The 21362-nt window shown below is 41.4% G+C and overlaps 1 protein-coding gene across 1 annotated transcript in view; it reads left to right on the top strand.

The window, feature by feature from the left end:
- Positions 1 to 21362, top strand: part of LOC124777207 (inositol polyphosphate 5-phosphatase E) — an 87497-nt gene that overhangs the window by 52378 nt on the left and 13757 nt on the right. The window contains exons 4-6 of the mRNA XM_047252521.1: positions 2666 to 2884; positions 13244 to 13405; positions 14967 to 15222. Of these exons, the coding sequence (XP_047108477.1) occupies positions 2666 to 2884; positions 13244 to 13405; positions 14967 to 15222 (637 nt within the window). The remainder of the gene's footprint in view (positions 1 to 2665; positions 2885 to 13243; positions 13406 to 14966; positions 15223 to 21362) is intronic.

The raw sequence follows: 21362 nt of genomic DNA, 5'->3' as shown, positions 1-21362 counted from the left end.
TATTTTGCTCCCCAAATAGCAAAACTCCTTTACTACTTTAAGTGCCTCATTTCCTAATCTAATTCCCTCAGCATCACCCGACTTAATTAGACTACATTCCATTATCCTTGTTTTGCTTTTGTTGATGTTCATCTTATATCCTCCTTTCAATACACTACCTTTAGAATTTGAAAGAGAGTATTCCAGTCAACATTGTCAAAAGCTTTCTCTAAGTCTACAAATGCTAGAAACGTAGATTTGCCTTTCCTTAATCTTTCTTCTAAGATAAGTCGTAAGGTCAGTATTGCCTCACGTGTTCCAGTGTTTCTATGGAATCCAAACTGATCTTCCCCTAGGTTGGCTTCTACTAGTTTTTCCATTCGTCTGTAAAGAATTCGTGTTAGTATTTTGCAGCTGTGACTTATTAAGCTGATAGTTCGGTAATTTTCACATCTGTCAACACCTGCTTTCTTTGGGATTGGAATTATTATATTCTTCTTGAAGTCGGAGGGTATTTCGCCTGTCTCATACATCTTGCTCACCAGATGGTAGAGTTTTGTCAGGACTGGCTCTCCCAAGGCCGTCAGTAGTTCCAATGGAATATTGTCTACTCCAGGGGCCTTGTTTCGACTCAGGTCTTTCAGTGCTCTGTCAAACTCTTCACGCAGTATCATATCTCCCATTTCATCTTCATCTACATCCTCTTCCATTTCCATAATATTGTCCTCAAGTACATCGCCCTTGTATAGACCCTCTATATACTCCTTCCACCTTTCTGCTTTGCCTTCTTTGCTTAGAACTGGGTTTCCATCTGAGCTCTTGATATTCATACAAGTCGTTCTCTTATCTCCAAAGGTCTCTTTAATTTTCCTGTAGGCGGTATCTATCTTACCCCTAGTGAGATAAGCATCTACATCCTTACATTTGTCCTCTAGCCATCCCTGCTTAGCCATTTTGCACTTCCTGTCGATCTCATTTTTGAGACGTTTGTATTCCTTTTTGCCTGTTTCACTTACTGCATTTTTATATTTTCTCCTTTCATCAATTAAATTCAATATTTCTTCTGTTACCCAAGGATTTCTACTAGCCCTCGTCTTTTTACCTACCTGATCCTCTGCTGCCTTCACTACTTCATCCCTCAAAGCTACCCATTCTTCTTCTACTGTATTTATTTCCCCCATTCCTGTCAATTGCTCCCTTATGCTCTCCCTGAATCTCTGTACAACCTCTGGTTCTTTTAGTTTATCCAGGTCCCATCTCCTTAAATTCCCACCATTTTGCAGTTTCTTCAGTTTTAATCTACAGGTCATAACCAATAGATTGTGGTCAGAGTCCACATCTGCCCCTGGAAATGTCTTACAATTTAAAACCTGGTTCCTAAATCTCTGTCTTACCATTATATAATCTATTTGATACCTTTTAGTATCTCCAGGGTTCTTCCATGTATACAGCCTTCTTTCATGATTCTTAAACCGAGTGTTAGTTATGATTATGTTGTGCTCTGTGCAAAATTCTACCAGGCGGCTTCCTCTTTCATTTCTGTCCCCCAATCCATATTCACCTACTATGTTTCCTTCTCTCCCTTTTCCTACACTCGAATTCCAGTCACCCATGGCTATTAAATTTTCGTCTCCCTTCACAATCTGAATAATTTCTTTTATTTCATCATACATTTCTTCAATTTCTTTGTCATCTGCAGAGCTAGTTGGCATACGAACTTATGTACCAACCTAATAAATGGTACTGGTGATAAGGAGAACATCTCATATAATGTTTTAATTTGGTGTCTGAACTACATTTGAAAGAGGATAATTCAGATAAGCCGGAACTTGCACCATTCAGAAGATTCATATCACAGATGCTCATAAAATTTCAAGAAAGACTCAATGCAAAACAGAAAATACTTGTCTGTCAACCAGTCACTGAGGACAATAACACCATAATCATAATGCAAACTAATAACTGAGATTATTTCAGATGAGATGAAGTTGATGGGAAACAGGAAAACATTTTAGTAAAAACAAAGGTGAACAGGTGGAAATGGCATTCCAGACCCCATTTCAGGAGAGATGAAACCACAAAAAGGAAATAGAAATAAACATAATGAAATATCCTAGATTTAAATGCAACAGTGCTAATAGTAAACTTGACGCAGGTGATAGGTCAAATATGAGAACTGAAAACTGGGAAAAAAACAAAAAATGCAGGTAAAAATAGGATATAAGGTGATCAAAGTAATAAATGATGATCAATTAAATTATCAACAAAACCTTGTAAAGGTTTGGAGTAACTTACTTTTTTGTCATGTAGTTATATTTATTTTCTTTACCTTTCTGGTCTCCCGTTATCTCTTTCCACATGATGCAGAAATTCTTTGAGTTACAGTAATGTGAGGTGTAGTGCGACTCTTAGTTTTCTTATCCCTTTTTCAGTGTTTGATGTGTTGATGCTTCCTTTCTGTCTCCAGAATATTCTTCTGTGGTTTTGAAAGAGAGCCTGGTTCTTATCCTGTTTTGTGACTGTTCTGTTCAGTAAATTTTGCAGTTAGACTTGCCACATTTTTGTAGTTTTTGTGATAAGTAATTGTATGTATGTAGACATGTACATATTAATAGCACGTTGTTTCACTTACTGTGATTCATTCTATTTCATTTGTATGATTTTGATGATTTTTTTCCATTCGCAGTTGCTGAGGAGGCAAGCTACAGTGTTCGACCTGGAACAGCATTCAGAACAAAGGGTGCTGTAGCAGTGGCTTTTATGTTGTTTGGCACATCATATTTGTTCATTACTTCACACCTTACAGCACATATGGAGAAGGTCAAGGAAAGAATTCAGGATATCAAGAAAATTGTGCGTTCATTAGATCTTCCAAAAATTCTGCCGATTCGTCACAAGAGTAAAGGTTAGTGATTGGGCTATTCTGTTGTGTGTACTCTTATATCTGTCATTTGAAATTTACTGTATCATTTCAAGTACTGTATTTTATTCTTCCATATATTATCTATCTCAGTGCAAAATGAACATGTCCTTCTTAGGTTATTTTTCAGGAAATGGAGAAAACATTGTTTAAACAAAAATTTGCTTAAGTGCAATAAACAATCTCTGTTGTATAGTAAGGATGGATGCACAGTTATCACTTGACAGTTCACAAAACCAGTTCACACCGGGACCTCATAAAGTTGTGGACACAGAAGAGAAGAATTCAGATACTGTGTGATCATTCAAGTTTGGCAACAGACTGTATTTGCAATCTGAAGTGTTGTTCAAGTGAAATCCAATAAGCAGTTTGATCATGTATGTATAGTTTCAGTGAGTTAATGGGAGTTAATGCTGACAAGGAGGTCAGTTATATTTTTTGCACAATGTCAGAGGCCAGGCCATTTTATTGCTCGTGGGCACCTCCTAATGACCGCAGGTGACATCTTTGGCAAAGTATATTACAGACTATTGATCTCACTGTTTGAGGAAGCAAATATAGCATCCCTCTTGCCTTTAGCTGGCCTGCAGGTTTGAAGTTGTTCTCATCAGTAGCCAGATCACCATAATGGTAGTGGGGAGGGGAAAGGGGGGGGGGGGGGAGTTCATGCGGGTAGGCAGGCCAGCTAGGGGTTCATCTCAGCATCAATTGGTGTCTTTGGTTGTGCTGCACCTTTTGCTTTTGGTGAGAGTGTCCTCATGATGCTGGATCTGGCTGGTACTGGTGTTCCAGTTTCCAGGTCCCCACTGGGAGTCATTGGTGCTGGAGGTGAGAAGGGGTTGTACTCTGTGGAGGCCCTGCTTCAACATCACTGGACCTGCGGCTGTTGCCCTGTCTCTGTCTGATTTCTAGAGTTATATAGAGCTGACTTCAGGGTCAGTGGTGGTTGGCTTGAGGTGTGAGCTGCAAGGCCTGGGAACAGCAGGTTTGCATACCAAACTGGCGAGGTGCCAGGCTTCCAAGGTGCACACCTGTCACTGGTGGGCAGTTCTTATGAGGCTTGCTAGCCATCCTGGAACTCTCGTGAAGGTATGAGCCCATACCTCTGCACCCAGAGAGTATTGGGAATGATAGTTGGGCTGGCATGGGTGTGTTGCAGGCCACTGGAGATCCTAGTGTGTGTGGTGGTGATGCAGCAGTTCTACAAAGTGCGTCCCTGGATTAGTGTCGTCCTGTAGGATATCAGGAACTTGGCTTTTGGTTGGTCCATATCCTTTTTCACATCTACACCTTAAAGGTGCTCAACTTCACCATTGGAGGCTTGGTGGAGTGGTATAATGGTCAGGTGTGTTATGCCATTCTGAAAGTAGAAATCCTTTAACAGACTAGATGAGAATTTAGAGCTATTGTCCAAAACAATTGTTTCTGGGGAATATTTTCTGCAAGGCATTTATTGTTCACTCGCTGTGGTATTCGCCATTCGAATGACGTGGAAATTTGGAGTATGAGTCAGGGATGATGAGACACATCTCTCCGAGGAATGGGCCAGCAAAGTCTACATTTACTTTCTCCCTGCAGTATGAACCATGTGTGGAATTACTGCAGGGGTGCTGACAGAGTTGGCACACAGGTCATGCAGGTGTGGACTGTCCTCCCTATGTCACATGTGATGCCAAGTCAGTAGGCATGCCACCTTGCAAGCATATTTATGTTTGTGGACTGTCCTCCCTATGTCACATGTGATGCCAAGTCAGTAGGCATGCCACCTTGCAAGCATCTTTATGTTTGTCATCCCCCAATGGGTCAGTGTGCTTGAGGTTTATAACACAGTGGCAGTGGGATGAAGAGCTGACAGTTGTCATCATCTGTTGTCACCATTAGCACTCCCTGCTTTTAGAGAAAAGTGTGTGCTGGGTTATGGAATGGAGTGGGGTGGGAGGTGTTCTGGCCAACTTTGGCAAATATATTTTGGTTAAGAAGATGGTCCTCAGCCATGTCCGTTCCAATTATGGTTATTGTGAGGGAAAATAATACAGACCATTTTGCATGATGCCATTGGTTTGTAAATACAGTGTTTCCTGCGAGTCAGATGTGGAGTCTTTCCACCTAGGTAGTCAGGATAGGGCCACCGGCATTAACATGTGCTATCAGCTGATAATGAATTGTATAATTTCTTAGAAAGAAGACTCAGCTGTGGCAGCATTCATCCTTTTTTTCCCCAGCAAGTCAGCTCTTAGAGCCAAATGAGTAAATCTACATCTACATCTACATTTATACTCTGCAAGCCACCCAACGGTGTGTGGTGGAGGGCACTTTACATGCCACTGTCATTACCTCCCTTTCCTGTTCCAGTCGCGTATGGTTCGCGGGAAGAACGACTACCAGAAAGCCCCCGTGCGTGCTCGAATCTCTCTAATTTTACATTCGTGATCTCCTCGGCAGGTATAAGTAGGGGGAAGTAATATATTCGATACCTCATCCAGAAACGCACCCTCTCGAAACCTGGACAGCAAGCTACACCACGATGCAGAGCGCCTCTCTTGCAGAGTGTGCCACTTGAGTTTGCTAAACATCTCCATAACGCTATCACGCTTACCAAATAACCCTGTGATGAAATGGCTGCTCTTCTTTGGCTCTTCTCTATCTCCTCTGTCAACCCGACCTGGTATGGATCCCACACTGATGAGCAATACTCAAGTATAGGTCGAACAAGTGTTTTGTAAGCCACCTCCTTTGTTGATGGACTACATTTTCTAAGGAATCTCCCAATTAATCTCAGCCTGGCACCTGCCTTACCAGCAATTAATTTTATATGATCACTCCACTTCAAATCGTTCCGTATGCATACTCCCAGATATTTTACAGAAGTATCTGCTACTGGTGTTTGTTCCACTATCATATAATCATACAATAAAGGATCCTTCTTTCTATGTATTTGCAATACATTACATTTGTTTGTGTTAAGAGTCAGTTGCCACTCCCTGCACCAAGTGCCTATCCGCTCCAGATCTTCCTACATTTCGTTGCAATTTTGTAATGCTGCAACTTCTCTGTATACTACAGCATCATCCGTGAAAAGCCGCATGGAACTTCCGACACTTATCGACTAGGTCATTTATATATATTGTGAAAAGCAATGGTCCCATAACACTCCCCTATGGCACGCAAGAGGTTACTTTAAGGTCTGTAGACGTCTCTCCATTGAGAACAACATGCTGTGGTCTGTTTCCTAAAAACTCTTCAATCTAGCCACACAGCTGGTCTGATACTCTGTAGGTTCTTACTTTGTTTATCAGGCGACAGTGTGGAACTGTACCGAACGCCTTCCGGAAGTCAAGGAAAATGGCATCTACCTGGGAGCCTGTATCTAATATTTTCTGGGTCTCATGAACAAATAAAGCGAGTTGGGTCTCACATGATCGCTGTTTCCGGAGTCCATGTTGATTCCTACAGAGTAGATTTTTGGTTTCCAGAAATGACATGATACGTGAGCAAAAAACATGTTCTAAAATTCTACAACAGATCGATGTCAGAGATATAGGCCTATAGTTTTGTGCATCTGCTCGACGACCCTTCTTGAAAACTGGAACTACCTGTGCTCTTTTCCAGTCAGTTGTTTATGGACAGTAAAGGGGAGAAATTTTGTGATACAAAGAAAACTATGGAATTTCTGAATGCCAAGTATCATTACAACAAAAATAATCAGTTCTTGACAGTATAATGTATCTGGATGAATAAAAAATCTACTTACCAAGCGGCAGCAGAACAGGCACACAAAAGAAGGTTATACCTATGCAAGCTTTTGGAGCCAGTGACTCATTCGTCCAGCAATAGGGTTGAAGGGGAAGGAAGAGGGGTGAAGAAAGAGGCACTGGAGAGGTGTAGGAAAAGCGGCAGACTTCAGAAAAGTGGCAGACTTCGGAAAAGTCACCCAGAGCTGCAGGGTCAGAGTGGACTTACCAAATGGGGTGAGAAGGAAAGACTGATTGTTGGAGACTGCACCAAATGATATTGGAAAATTTGGAAAATCTGAGAGCTTAGAGGTGAAATATGAGGCAATATGCAAGACAGAGAGTACTGCTAATACATCATATACGAGTTAATAAGAGTGAAAAGCTGATTGCCTTATACGTAGCGTAGGTGGGGCAGGGGGGCAGGGGGGGGGGGCAGTGAAAAATATACAGGTCAGAAAATGAAAGATGTATAAAACTAAAATAGAGTGTAGAGTGAAGAAAGGATATTTACTGTGAAGAAATGCTGAGACAGAAGAAATTAACATAAATTAAGGCCATGTGGGTGGTGAGAACCAAGGACAAGTTGCAGCACTAGTTCCCACTTGCGGAGTTCTAAGAAACTGGTGTTTAGGGGAAGAATTCAGGTGGTGCATGTAGTGAAACAGTCACTAAGGTCATGACTGTCATTTTGCAGAGCATGCTCTGCAACAGTATATTGTGTGTTGTCAGTACACATCCTGTGCCTAACTGATAATTTGGTGGTAGGCATGCCGACGTAAGAGGCCGAACAGTGTTCACATAACAGCTGGTATATGACGTGACGTAAGAGGCCAAACAGTGTTCACATAACAGCTGGTATATGACATGTCGTTTCACAGGTATCTCTCCCTTTGATAGTATATGTTTTGTCAGTTACAGGGCTGCTATTGTTGGTGGTAGGAGGGCGCATAGAGCAAGTCTTGCAGCAGGGATGGTCACAGCGGTAGAAGCCATAGGGGAGGGAGATGGGGGCAAAGGGAGCATAGTATCTGACCGGGATATTGTGGAGACTGGGAGGGTGACGAAAAGCTATTCTAGGTGTGGTGGGCAAAAATCTCACACAGAATGGATCTCATTTCAGGTCTTGATTTTAGATAGTCATGACCTTGTCAAAGTAGCTGATTAATACATTCCAGACAAGGATAATACTGAGTGACAAGTGGTGTGCTCCAAAGTTGTTCTTTTGAGGGATCAGATTTGGTGTGATGGCACGGAAAATCTGCTTTTGAACTAGGCTGGTGGGGTAATTAGGTTTAGTGAAGGTTGAGGTGAGAATGGTGGTGTATTGTTGTAAAGAGTCTGCATCCGAACAAATATGTGTGCCTTGAATACCAAAGCTGTATGAGAGAGAACATTCGACGTGGAAAGGATGGTAACTGTCATAATGTAAGTAATGTTGTTTGTTAGTGGGTTTAATGTGGACATAAATGTGTAGGTGGCCTTTGGTGAGGATGAGATCAACATCAAGGAAAGTGGCATGGTTTTCAGAACAGGACAATGTGAAATGTAATTGGGGGAATATTTAAAAATTCTGGAAATTTAACACTAGAAGGGCAGAAGGGGGTCAAAATGACCCGTCATATATTTTTTATTCATTGTCATGTCCAATTTATTTACTTTGTTAATGAAATTATTTGACTTTTTCTGATTTTTTTCTCCTCTTTCTGAAGATGTTTTAGTATTTACAAAATATTTTAATTTTCTTCGGCGTTTCATTCAGTATACCTAGCATGGTGAAAGGGGTGAATTTGACCCCACCGTAATTTCTCTTATGAATATAAGTAAATTATCCAACAATACAGTGGCAACAGTGAACAGTAAGGCAGAGCAGTTACTCCTGTTTGTTGCAACTTGGCACGTTTACATTCCAGTTCGCCACAGCTTATGTTGTGTCACTCAGGCAGTCTTTGTCCGTAAAACATGTTTTCGAACATGTATCGTCAGTGTGGACTTTCTGATGAAGTGTTACACCTCTTAGAGAATCCCGAAGTTGAATCGGAAATTGACTTCACTGATGATGATGATTATGTACCTGACACTTGTGAAGATGAAGACATTGTGAACGAGGGGCACTTAGTAGAAGAGGATTCAGATGCTAATACACATCCACCATCACCTCTTTCTCCACAGCAGGTACAGTTGGCAGGATCTACAGAGGTGATTACAAGGGATGGAATTGCGTGGGAGATTGGAAATTGTTCACCTTCTGGAAGGTGGTCAGCTATGAATGTTCTGAAGGAGAGAGGAGGTCCCACAGCTTATGCTTGCCAACCAGTAGACAGCTCTGTCATCAGTGCCTTCTGTCTAATTTTTGATGAAGCAATGCTACATGTCATGAAGAAATACACAGAATCAAATGCTCAAAAAGTACTGAAAAACAGTGACTAGACTGTGTCACTTGATGAAGTGGAGAAACTGATAGCCATCATGCATATTCGGGGTGTATTGCGCACAAAAGGTATGTCTGTGGATGATCTCTGGTTGCACTCTTGGGTGCCTGCTTTCATCAGGGACATTATGCCAAGGGACAGATTTCAGGAGCTGCTCAGATTTCTCTGTTTTGATGAAAAATCGACCCAGTCTGAATGCCTGGCAGCCAACAAATTCGCTCTTGTATCTGAAATTTGGGAAAAGTTCATTGAAAACAGTATTCGTGCTTCCTGTCCTGGAGAAAATATAACCATTGATGAGCAACTTTTCCAAGCAAAGCAAGATGCAGGTTTACTCAATTCATATCCAACAAACCAGACAAATATGGTCTCAAATTCTGGTTGGCTGTTGATGTAACAACAAAGTATATATGTAATGCTTCCCCATACCTCGGCAAAGAGGACACGCATAGAGAGAAATAACCACTTGGAGTGTACATTGTTCTGCGTCTCATGGAGGTATTTGTAAATCAAGGAAGAAATGTGACCACAGACAACTTCTTTACGTCTCTTCAACTTGCTAAAAAACTCAAAAAAGGAAAGAAAACTTCATTAGTTGGTACAATGAACAAGATCCGCCCTTAAATCCCAAATGAAGTAAGGAAGCTGAATGCTGAAATACACTCCACCACAATACTGCACAATAGTGGCAACACAGACTGCACTGTATACCAAGGAAAGAAGAATAAAAATGTGATTCTTCTGAGTACGTTGCTCACTGAAATAGCAATAAGCAAGGAAGGAAAGAAAAAACCTGAAACTGTGACGTTCTGCAATGCAACAAAGTATGGGGTGGGTGTGGTTGATCAAATGACACACAAAATATTCTACAAAGGTTGCATGTAGGAGATGGCCAATGCATGTCTTCTACAACATATGGTAATAAATGCATAGGCCATCTGTAACACTGTAATGAACAAGAAAATGGAAAGGAAAATGTTCATACTTCAACTGGCAAATGAACTCAAGTGAATGAAAGAGCAAGAACGTCAGGCAAAGGAAGAGGGTAAGGGACTGAAATCACCTGGAAAGTGGAGGAAGTGCCAAATCAGCCTCTGCAAAGGCAAGAAGACAAGCGAAAGCTGTGTGAAGTGCCACAAAGCCATGTGCGGAAAATGTGTGCGTGAAACAGAAGTCACATGTTCTAAGCGCATCTAGCAGCTTCAAATGACTTGAGTGAAAAGTAATACAGAGCAGTTTGTAAAACACATGTGGGAGTAAAATGGACCAAATATACTAAATGTGTCTAGAACGATGTATGAATAGCTAATAAATTAAAATCTATAGTTAAGAAACATGTATGCAGTAGCAACAATAAATTTGTATGATACATTGTTGTTCGTATAAATTAATAATTATAATTGTAAATAATTGTTGTGATTATAAGTATTAATATGGATTAACAAACACTAAAAAAGTACTTGTTTAAGTCAGATATGAAAATAATGTATGTGGGGTCAAAATGACCCTTTTGCGTCATTTTAGGAATGTCAGTAACTCCACCGTTCTAGTGTTAACAGGTCACCCTCACAATGATCCCAAATGGCAAAGATGTCATCAATGTATCTAAACCAAACCAGGGGCTGAAGACTTATGGATCTCAGCAAAGCCCCCTCCAAGCGACCCATGAAACGCTTGGTATAAGAAGGAGCCATCCTGGTTCCCGTGTCCCTATCCCTGATCTGTTTGTATGTCTGCCCCTCAAAGGTGAAGTAGGTGTTGCTAAGTATAAAGTTGATCAAGGTGAGCAGGAAGAATGTCATAGGAAATGTTCAGCAGGAGACAGTCCGTGTACATGGGGGATGTTGGTATAGAGGGAGATGATGTCAGTGGTGACAAGCAAAGCTGTGTGGTGGGAGTGGAACGGACATGGGTTTCGGATGAAGTCTTTGTACTGTGTGTTGCAGGTGCTGATCAACTAAGGCAAATATATGTTTGGTGGGTGCTTTGAAGCCAGCAGCTATAGGATGGCCAGGATGACTGGGTTTTTGAATCTTAGAAAGAAGGTGAAAGTTGGGGATGCGTGGTTTGGATGGGATAAGAATTTCTATGGATTGAGGCATTAGTCCTTGTGAGGGGCCAGAGGTTTTAAGGAGGGACTGTAGGTCAGTCTGAATCACATTGAATATGATTGCATGGACATCTTTTTAGACCTGTCATTCGCCATATTCGCCCGACCTCTCACCTTGTGATTTTTTCTTGTTTCCGTGAGTGAAAAGGTGACTGAAAGGAAAGCTTCATCAATATATTGCAGACATCCACCTGATCTGTGACAAATGAGCTTACAAACATTGCAGTTGCAAATTTCCTTGCTTGCTTCGAAGACCTTGTAATTGGGATGTTATTTTCTACCAGATTTGTCGATACCAAATCTAATGAGGGAGGTTTAAATGTTTTCTTATATTTTTGTCAGAATATTTTTTGTGAATTGTAATTTGCCTTATTTTATGCTAATTTGCTTATATGTTCGAGAGTGACAGCATATTGATTAATATTAGTAGATGTGACGAAGAATATCAAAGAGACTGGTTACAAGTGGAAGCTTGTGTGTTGTGTGAAATGTCTTTGACACTGGAGTCGTCTTTGACCGTAGTCAGTTGGCAGTGAACTCTCGGTGTGTGTGACGGTGGAACAATGTGCAGGTCGCCGTTATAATAATTTGCCAGTGAACAGGAAAAATGAATTATGTTACTACTTTTTTATATAAACATCAAGAACGAACCACATTCGAAGAAATGGCATTTGAAGCACCAAAAATGAGGCAAACACATTGAACCAGGTTATTTCTGCAACCGATGAAACAGCATTGTGAAATCAAACTTTCACTAGACGACTGAAGCCAACACAGAAAAGTCAAATATCATCTTATAAACATTTCACAGAAAAGTGAGTACTGTCATGAAATATGCTAAATTAAAGTATATAAAAATAGTGAGCATAGTTCAACCTCCAGAAACATTGGCAACTGAGTGTAGAGAGCCAAGAGGGACTGCTTTGATAGGATCTGGGATCATTACATGGCAAGTGCAATTTTCTATTTTTTGGGAAAATCTATCCTGGATCTTTTCTGACAAAGGGAATAGTAATCGAGCAACTGACTTTTCATGTACAACCCCATTTCTGTGCATTTGCCATGCAAAATGGAGCTGCTTACTATAGGATTGTAGCCTTTGTGATATCAGCTGAAGATGCAAGGAATCAATCTGTGCCTAGATTTATTCTTTATGATAGAAGCTGGCACACTGGTATCATCAAGGAATATTGTCACCAGGTTGTAAATAGTTACTGTGAGAGAATGCTCTTGCAGATGTGCTGTGAAGGGTTTCAGCTGTGGCTGTAAGGTGTTCACACTGTGGTATTCATGTTTTAACAATCCAAAGAGCTGTCCAGGTGAGATCCAATAAGCAGCCAATTCACGTATGCACAGTATTAGCGAGGTAGAAATTAGAGCACAGCTCGATACAGAGTTCATGCTGTTAGGGTGGCTGATTTTATTTCCTGCATGATATCAAAGGCCCTGCCCATGTGATTTCTTGCAGGCACCTCATATAGGCTGCAGATGTCTTTGGCAGCTTATATCACAGACTGTTGACTTCACTGTTGAGGACATAGATATAGGAGACTCTACTTGATAGACACTTATAATGTGATGATGTAGACCTACTCACAGTTGTTGGAGTTTGTCATAACAGCTGCTAAAGACAGTTTGGTTACATAATCTTTTTTGCAAAAGTTTTATTCATTTGGCACACATTCCACTATAGCTCAAAGGAATGTCCTTTTTATATTTCTGATGGTCTAAGGGGTTTTATGGAGACATGAAATTTTCATGGTTTCATTGTAGTTTCTGTATATAATAAAATCAAGTGTTTTTTTCTGTATAGTAAAATCAAGTGTTTTTTCTGTTTTTATCTTTACCAGTTAAATTAGTAAAGATTAAATTTCTTATTTCATGTTATTTTATTCCTCTTAACTGAATAAACTATTTTTGAAGACAAGGTAATGTGGAGTTTCAAAATAAAATTTCTTAGATATTTTATAAAATGAATAGATATGCTGGATAAAGTTGATCTATTACTCTGTCAGGTTGCATATAATAGTATGTCTTGACAGTCATATTAATTTACAGTTTTATTTTACAGATGTAACACAGAATTTTGATTATGTGTTCTGGTCTGGGGATTTGAACTTCAGGCTTTCTCAGCCCCGTGATGAAGTTTTGCAGTGGGTATCAGAGCAAGAATTCCCCTTGCCCTTGCCACATAGTTTACACAGTGATCAGTTGAAAGCCATAATTGCCGAAGGTAAGTGCTCAGTCATCTCACACTTCTAACTTGCGTATCTGGCACTTGACTTATAAAGCAGCTAACTGGTGTGAGATGTACCATGAGTTTGCTGCGAAAGTAAAGGATTTATTCCCAAAATTCAAAATTTTTGGACGTTTCAAGGTTCACTAAAAAAAGAGAATGATGATAAGTGAAAGATTTACAGTATATTAAGGTGGATCTTAAATCAGAAGCCTAAAGATACAAAACAGTTTTACTTTATTGCATATATTTTTCTTTTTGCAGGAGTGGTACACCTAACTATGGTTGAACACTCCATGTGTGTCCAGCAGATTTGTATGCTGAGCAGTTATTATTACGTAAGATGATGTTATCAATCGCAGCCATTGACATATAATTTTCAGCATTATCCATCTGATTAGGCAATTATTTTTCTAACTTTCATAGTCTAGTTCCAAGTAATTGGATCTATATTAATGTAGTGCATACATGAAAGATAGTGTATTCCAAAGCCCTTTTGCCATCACCAGCATTGTGGCCTGCCATCATTTCTGGCACTGATGGTCACTTATTCTACTGATTACAACTGGCAAGTCTCTATAGAACACTTGCACTGCAGATTGTCTACTTTGACAGGTGCTAATGTTAACAAGTGATGGACTCACCATATTCATGAACTCATTTGCAAATTGTTGGTCCACACTTCTGCCCTTTCTCAAAGTCACCTAAATCAACACCTTCTCCTCACACTGCATTAACTGCAAGATTTTTCTGTGTCCCCATCACCTGTTGTGAGTCAGTATGCTTTCATGCCATGTACCTTCTTTCATGACCAAAGTATACTTTCCAAATAGCTGCCCTGATGTGTAATCTTCATACTTTCCTTGGATATTTCTCATTTTTCAATAATTGTTAAATCTGTATGCTTACTAACTTCTGAATCAACAGGCTCTTAGTCAGATTTTAAACTTATGTTCTCAAGTAAAAAATGGTTTATTTTTAGAAGATTTGTTATTATTTATCAGTATTGTATAAAGCTATTAAGGTTTGTAAGCTTTTAGACCTCACACTGGGAAAAAAGTCCTGCTAAGGCTTACTTTGCCCATCGGTCAGATCCAGGCACTCACTGTCACTAATAATGGGAAAGCCAGACTCCCACATTCAGTATTCAGAAGGTACTTATGAAAACCTAGGATCTGAATCAGAGTTATGGATTGTATTCACTTATCAAAAGACTTCTCTCCATAAGAATGAGGATTAGTGGAAAAAGAATGTATTGTGTTTTAAGTTAAGTACTAAACAGAGAAAAAATTCTGTTACTTATAATGAAGCTTCATAAAAGAATTATGTTCATGCTACAACATTATTTAGCTCTACATAACAGTAGTTTCTTTGCTTATATTACTGGTTTTGTAGAATAGTCCTACTTTTTTATAGTGTTGGTATACTACAATTCATTATAGCTACAAAGCAAAATGAGTAGTTAGCATGCAGGCAGTCAAAATTAAATTTATTTCTGTCATATTGAAATTTCCTGAAAAGAAAGAGTGCTTATACTGCATTGCTTACTTATTTTAAGGAAGTGTCTTTCGAGATTTTGAAGAAGGTCCTATAACATTCCCACCAACGTATAAGTATGATCCGGGAACGCAGATGTTTGACAGTTCGCACAAACAGCGCACACCAGCATACACGGATCGCATCTTATACAAATGTCGAAGTGGTCGTGGCGTTCTGCAGTGCTTGCTGTATTCATCAGCTCCATCCATCTGCACTTCAGATCACAAGCCAGTGTGGGGCCTCTACAGCAGTGCTGTGCGACCTGGGATTGACACGTAAGTTACTATTTACGTTAAATGTGTTCATTTAGGGTAGAGAAAGAAAGATGTAAAACAATTACAATATATTTCCATAAAGCTGTAATGGAAGCACCTGAGTGGAAAAATACATAAAATCAGAAAAAGGCAATTACTTACCTATAGAGGATTGGTGCGTAGCACACAGAAATATGTAATAGGAAAAGGTAACTCTAACTTTAAAGCTTTTGCTCTTTTTCTAGTTAGAGCACACACATTCACACAGGACCACCCAATTGTACATGCTTGTGGTATCAACGAGACTGATTATTGAATATTGAGTATCAAAAATAGTTGCCCGAGTAGATGGTCGTGGGAGGGGGTAGGGAAGGATGCATGAGACAAGAGGGGGATAGCAGGGTAGTGTGAGGCAGGTCTTTCACCAGATGCCTCTGTGGCTGCACAACAAGACAAAAGGAGCTCATAGTGCATATAAGGGACAGAGAGGAGGGGGGAGTGAGGGAGGAAGCGAGAGAGAGGTGGTGGTGAAGAGGGAGACCAGGAGGGGAAAGAGTAAGGGAGAGGGAAGAAAGGGGAGAGGGGTGAGAAAAAGTGGGAGAGGACGTGTGTGTGTGTGTGTGTGTGTGTGTGTGTGTGTGTGTGTGTGTGCGTGTGTGTGAGAGAGAGAGAGAGAGAGAGAGAGAGAGAGAGAGAGAGAGAGAGAGAGAGAGAGTGTGTGCTCATGTGGGCGGGAGGAGGAAGAATGGTGGGAGAAGGCAGTACACGATCTGGATGGAGGAGTGATGTGGACAGAAGAGAGAAGGGAAAAGATATGATGAGGAAATGGGAAACAAGTAAGTGGAGGTTTAGCTCGTGGGGATTTGTGAGAGCACAAGATATGCTGGAGAGACAATTCCCACATGTGTAGTTCAGAGCAACTTATGCTGAAAGGGAGTATCCAAATGGCCCTGTAGTGAAACAGCTGTTGAAGCCTTTTGTGTTGTGGTGTGCATTGTGTTCGGCAACTGGAATGTGAAGTTTGCAGTTTGCCACAGTTTGGAATTGACCATTCATGTGATTAGACTGTTGGTCATTTGCTGAGGACAGCCTTTGCTCCCTTCCTCCATAACTTTTAACACCTATTCCCAAATCTGCTTTGCCTTGTCCTTCTCAGCTCAGTGAGCCACTTTCGTAAACAGTGATCTCCTCCTCTCATATGGCTCCATAAATACATCGATTAATATCAACCACATCAACCTCCACTTTGACAGCTGTGACCCATTGCATGTCAAAAAGTCTCTTCCATACGGCCTGACCACCTGCAGATGCCAAATATGTGATGCAAAGCAGGAGTTGTCAAAATTTACTGTCAGTTTTACCAGAACTTTTACTGACATATAGTATCCTAGACATCTCATCCATAAACAAATCTCCTGTACCATATGATCCTCTGACACCAGTAACCATGTTAACTATCCTCCAGCCAGCACTCCTCTAATCACTAATCACCCAGTGTCACCCTGACGTTTAGAAGCTCAACTACATCCTTCATCAAGGCTTTGACTACCTCTTGTCATGCCCTGAGGTGAGGAATATCCTACCCAAAATCCTACCCACATCACGCAAAGTAGGGTTCTGCTCCAGTACTGCTCCCAATCCGGCACCCCTTCAGTCATTCCTTTGTGGTTGACCCATAAGTCCCTTTTGGTTGACCCAGATGCAAGACCTGCCCAACACATCTGCCCCTCACTTCCTAGTGCAGTCCAGTAACAGGCATCTCCTACACAGTAAAAGGAAGGGCCAAGTGTGAAAGCAACAGCCATATTATGCATCAGCTATGCTGCATTTACTGTACAGCATTCAAGGTGGACATGGTAAATAACCCACTGTCCATTCACATGAATGGCTACTGCCAAACTGGCAAATCGCAACTTGACCATCCAGTTGCCAAACATGCTGCATACCACAACAAAAATGACTTCAGTAGCTGCTTTACATGGACTATTTGGATACTCCCTACCCCCATAAGTTTCTCTGAATTACATGGGTGGGAATTGTCTCTGCAGCAAATCCTGTGCTGTCACAATCCCCTGTCCTAAATTCCCACTGACTTGTTTCCTATTGCCTCACCGTACCTTTTCCCCTCTCTTCTCTCTACACCACATTTCCTCATCCAACGTGTGTACTACATTCTCCCACTACTCTTTCTTCCTCGCCTCACAACATGTGCACTCCCTCTCCCTCTCCCTCTCCCTCTCCCTCTCCCTCTCCCTCTCCCTCTCCCTCTCCCTCTCCCTCTCCCTCTCTCTCCCTCTCCCTCTCCCTGTCCCTCTCTTCCTCCCTCCCCCTCCCCTCCCCTCCTCCTTTTTGCCACCCTTTCCCTTCCTGCCACTCTGTCTCTCTCTTCTCCACTGCCTTCCTCTTCTTTCCTCTCCTCCTCCCCCTTTCAACTTCCTCCTGTCCCTATCACTGTCCCTCACATACTCTACTCTCGGAACTCCTTTTGCCTTGCTGTGCAGCCACTGAGTCATCTGGCAAAAGACCTGCCTCTCACTACCCTGCTGCCCCTCCTTGCGTCATGTGTCCTTCCTGACCTCCTCCCCACCCCCGTCTACCCAGGCAACTAGCTTTGTTAATTGATATTCAGCAATAAGTCTCGCTGCTACTGCAAGCATGTGCAATTGGACATCTGTGTCATCGTACATGTGAATGTGTGTACTTTTATTAGAAAAAGAGCAAGAGCTCAAAAGTTAGTGTTAATTGTTTTCTATTATGTGTTTCTATGTGCCACACACAGATGTTCTATAGGGAAATGGTTAAGTATGTTTCCATAAAATTGCTAAAAATAGAATGTACAGTCTTAGACATAAAAACTGACCGCCAGCCGGCCACCAGCGAGACTAAGTCCGAGGGGGCGGGGGGTCCACCGGGGCCGAACCGCACAATAACCCTGAGTTCAATGTGGTGCGGCGGAGGGGTGAAGTGGACTGCCGCAGTCGTCGTGAAGTTGTGGACCACTGCGGCTGCGGCGGGGATGGAGCCTGTCCATCGTTTCTAGGTCCCCGGTTAACATACAATACAATGGTGTACTGAAGGTGGCAATACGAATTTTGCTTGAGCGTTGTCTTCCGATTCGCTTATTGAGTTTCTGTCTGCCTGCTTGTAGCTGTGCTGCAAAAGAATTAAAAACCTGGCGTTCAGCGACTCTCGAAAGGCGAACGAAAGCTGCTCGTAGCTGGTAGGCTGACACATTACCTCTGAGCTAGCGAAGAGGTGCAGGACATAGAAAGAAGGATCCTTTATTGTATGATTATATGATAGCGGAACAAACACTGGTAGCAGTTACTTCTGTAAAATATCTGGGAGTATATGCGTACGGAATGATTTGAAGTGGAATGATCATATAAAATTAATTGTTGGTAAGGCGGGTGCCAGGTTGAGATTCATTGGGAGAGTCCTTAGAAAATGCAGTCCACCAACAAAGGAGGTGGCTTACAAAACACTCGTTCGACCTATACTTGAGTATTGCTCATCAGTGTGGGATCCATTCCAGGTTGGGTTGACAGAGGAGATAGAGAAGAGCCAAAGAAGAGCGGCACATTTCATCACGGGGTTATTTGGTAAGAGTGATAGCGTTACGGAGATGTTTAGCAAACTCAAGTGGCAGACTCTGCAAGAGAGGCGCTCTGCATCGTGGTGTAGCTTGCTGTCCAGGTTTCGAGAGGGTGCGTTTCTGGATGAGGTATCGAATATATTGCTTCCCGTTACTTATACCTCCCGAGGAGATCACGAATGTTAAATTAGAGAGATTCGAGTGCGTACCAAGGATTTCCGGCAGTCGTTTTTCCTGCGAACCATACACAACTGGAACAGGAAAGGGAGGTAATGACAGTGAGCCACGCACCATTGGGTGGCTTGCGGAGTATAGATGTAGATGAAGATGTAGACATGGGGGCTTACTTATTGGCCCAGTAGCTGCTATGGTTGATAAATTGCAACACAAGAGACGAGAGAAGTTGTATTTTCCGTGTGGGACGAGTTTCGTGGACTCAAAAAGCATTAACTGATATCCTTATATCACATTTCAAGAGAAAATCCTCACATTATTCAATTGAAATTGAACGATAATATCAAGTGAATTTAGTAGGATAGTTCTGTGCCATCAAGGAAGTAACTCGTCGGTCACAGAGTTGCCAAACATATTCTGCGTTGTTGCCAAGTTTCAGTTATACTACCAGGAAGGATACTAACTGATGTGTTATGTGACTGACCTCGGAAGTGACTGTAACTTTGTCTCAAAGTTGCGGGTGGCAAGCACTGGCAGATCCTAATTATATGTCAGTCTTTTTTGGATTTCTGTAACTAGGTTTAGGGGCTAGAGTGTAATTACTTGTAATACATCGATGCACTGAGTGTAAACGTAAGGAAACTCCACCTGTCATCTGATAATTGTGAAAAACTACATTTTTCATCTGCACAGCACCGCAGTATGAAGAAATCATGGGTTTTGTAGGATTCCTATACTTAATTTCCTTGTGTTTGTTTTCGATGACAGTAGGTGAGGAGCAAAGCCATGTGAAATATACTTTTCCAGCAGAGTTTGAGTCTTTGGCTACAGTTGCAGGAGTACGTCGAGTGAGGTATCAAGAATGTGAGCATTCACTCATTGCTGTAGTATAGGCCAGGGCACGAAGAAGCAGGTTCCCCACAAAGTAAACTATGAGAAACACTGTAATTAATGCCTAAAGTAACCATCTCGCAAACTTAAATTTTCCAAATTGCTGCTTTTCTTTCGGACATGTCCAAAAGAAGAGACACCACACGTATATGCATGTACAGGGTGTTTCAGGAGGAACAGTAGATATTTTAGCAGGTGGTAGTACAGACGAATTACATAAAAAATTTCATATAAATGTGTCTACTTTTTATTGAGTACAGAGATACAGCTGTCAGTATGTAACCCTAACAAAGTCAAAGCTAAGGCAAATGCAGACATTCAAAGTTGATTTTCCAAAATTCCCCCACCTACTTCAATGCACTTTTGACTTCTCTTGATAACTCCAAGTGTAGCTCTTCTGAGGTTGTCTTTGTATTCTTTTATGAGTGCTGCACTACTCGTAATACAAATGATCAAATCAGCTCTTGGGTTTACTTTTTCTTTGTTGATTTCACGTTTCAACCATCCCCACAGGCAAAAATCCAAAGGGATAAAGTCCGGGGACCTTGGTAGCCAAGAAGAGTGCCCATATCCACTGATCCATCTTCCGGGAAATGTTAGGTTTGGATGATGGGTCACCCGACGGCTAGAATGTGCAAGAGCCTTGTCATGCTGGAGGAACATACGCATTCTTGTAGCCAAAGGAACCTCATCCATTAGTGCTAGACGCTCATTTTCAAGGAAGTATAGACAACGGGGTCTTGTAAGGACCAACAAACAAAATGAAAATGCATTGAACCCACCTGTATGTACTCAATAAAAATTGGACACATGTTATATGGCATTTTTTCTGCAGTTTGTCTATACTACCACCTCCTACAACATTTACTATTCCTCCTGAAACATCCTGTGTAATTATTCAGGTCTTCATGGGCCATCGAAACTTTTCAGTGCTAGATGCACGTCATCGTCCGAACCCTCGTGGGAATATAGTGTGGCTGTGAGCGAGTGGAATAATGGACAGAGGGGTACAGAGTATGTGGTATGCAGCAAACATGGGAATTTGTGTCTGACAAGGAGCGTGTGTAGATAGGTCCTGCAGGCAAGTTGGCCATTGTGTCCTGGTAGCCCAATACTCAACGCATTTGCCTAGTAAGCAGAAGGTCCTGGTTCGAGCCTTGGTTGGGCACAAATTTTCATCTGCTGCTGTTGCTGTGTTTCAACACGCTGTGATAGTGTGAACGTCTGTCCTTCGATATTTAAGATGCAATTGTTTTTTGAGGCAATACAGGTGATATGCGAACATTTGTCTTGCCATCAACATAAAGGGACTTCAACGGCATCCATTCCTTAGTCATTGCTCCGTGATGTCGCTAACCCATGTCATATGCATGTGAATCAGATAGTAGAGCATATTTAGTCAAATAATGAATGGTCAGTATACGAGTATTTACGAACAGTAGAATCAGAATTGCAGCGAGCTGATCACTTAACCAAGTGCAATGTAATGTACCTGTGTAGT

The sequence above is a fragment of the Schistocerca piceifrons genome, chromosome 2, assembly GCF_021461385.2.
Source record: "Schistocerca piceifrons isolate TAMUIC-IGC-003096 chromosome 2, iqSchPice1.1, whole genome shotgun sequence".
Lineage (NCBI taxonomy): Eukaryota > Metazoa > Arthropoda > Insecta > Orthoptera > Acrididae > Schistocerca > Schistocerca piceifrons.
The sequence above is the reverse complement of the archived record's forward strand: the minus strand, read 5'-3'. Positions and strand labels throughout refer to the sequence as shown.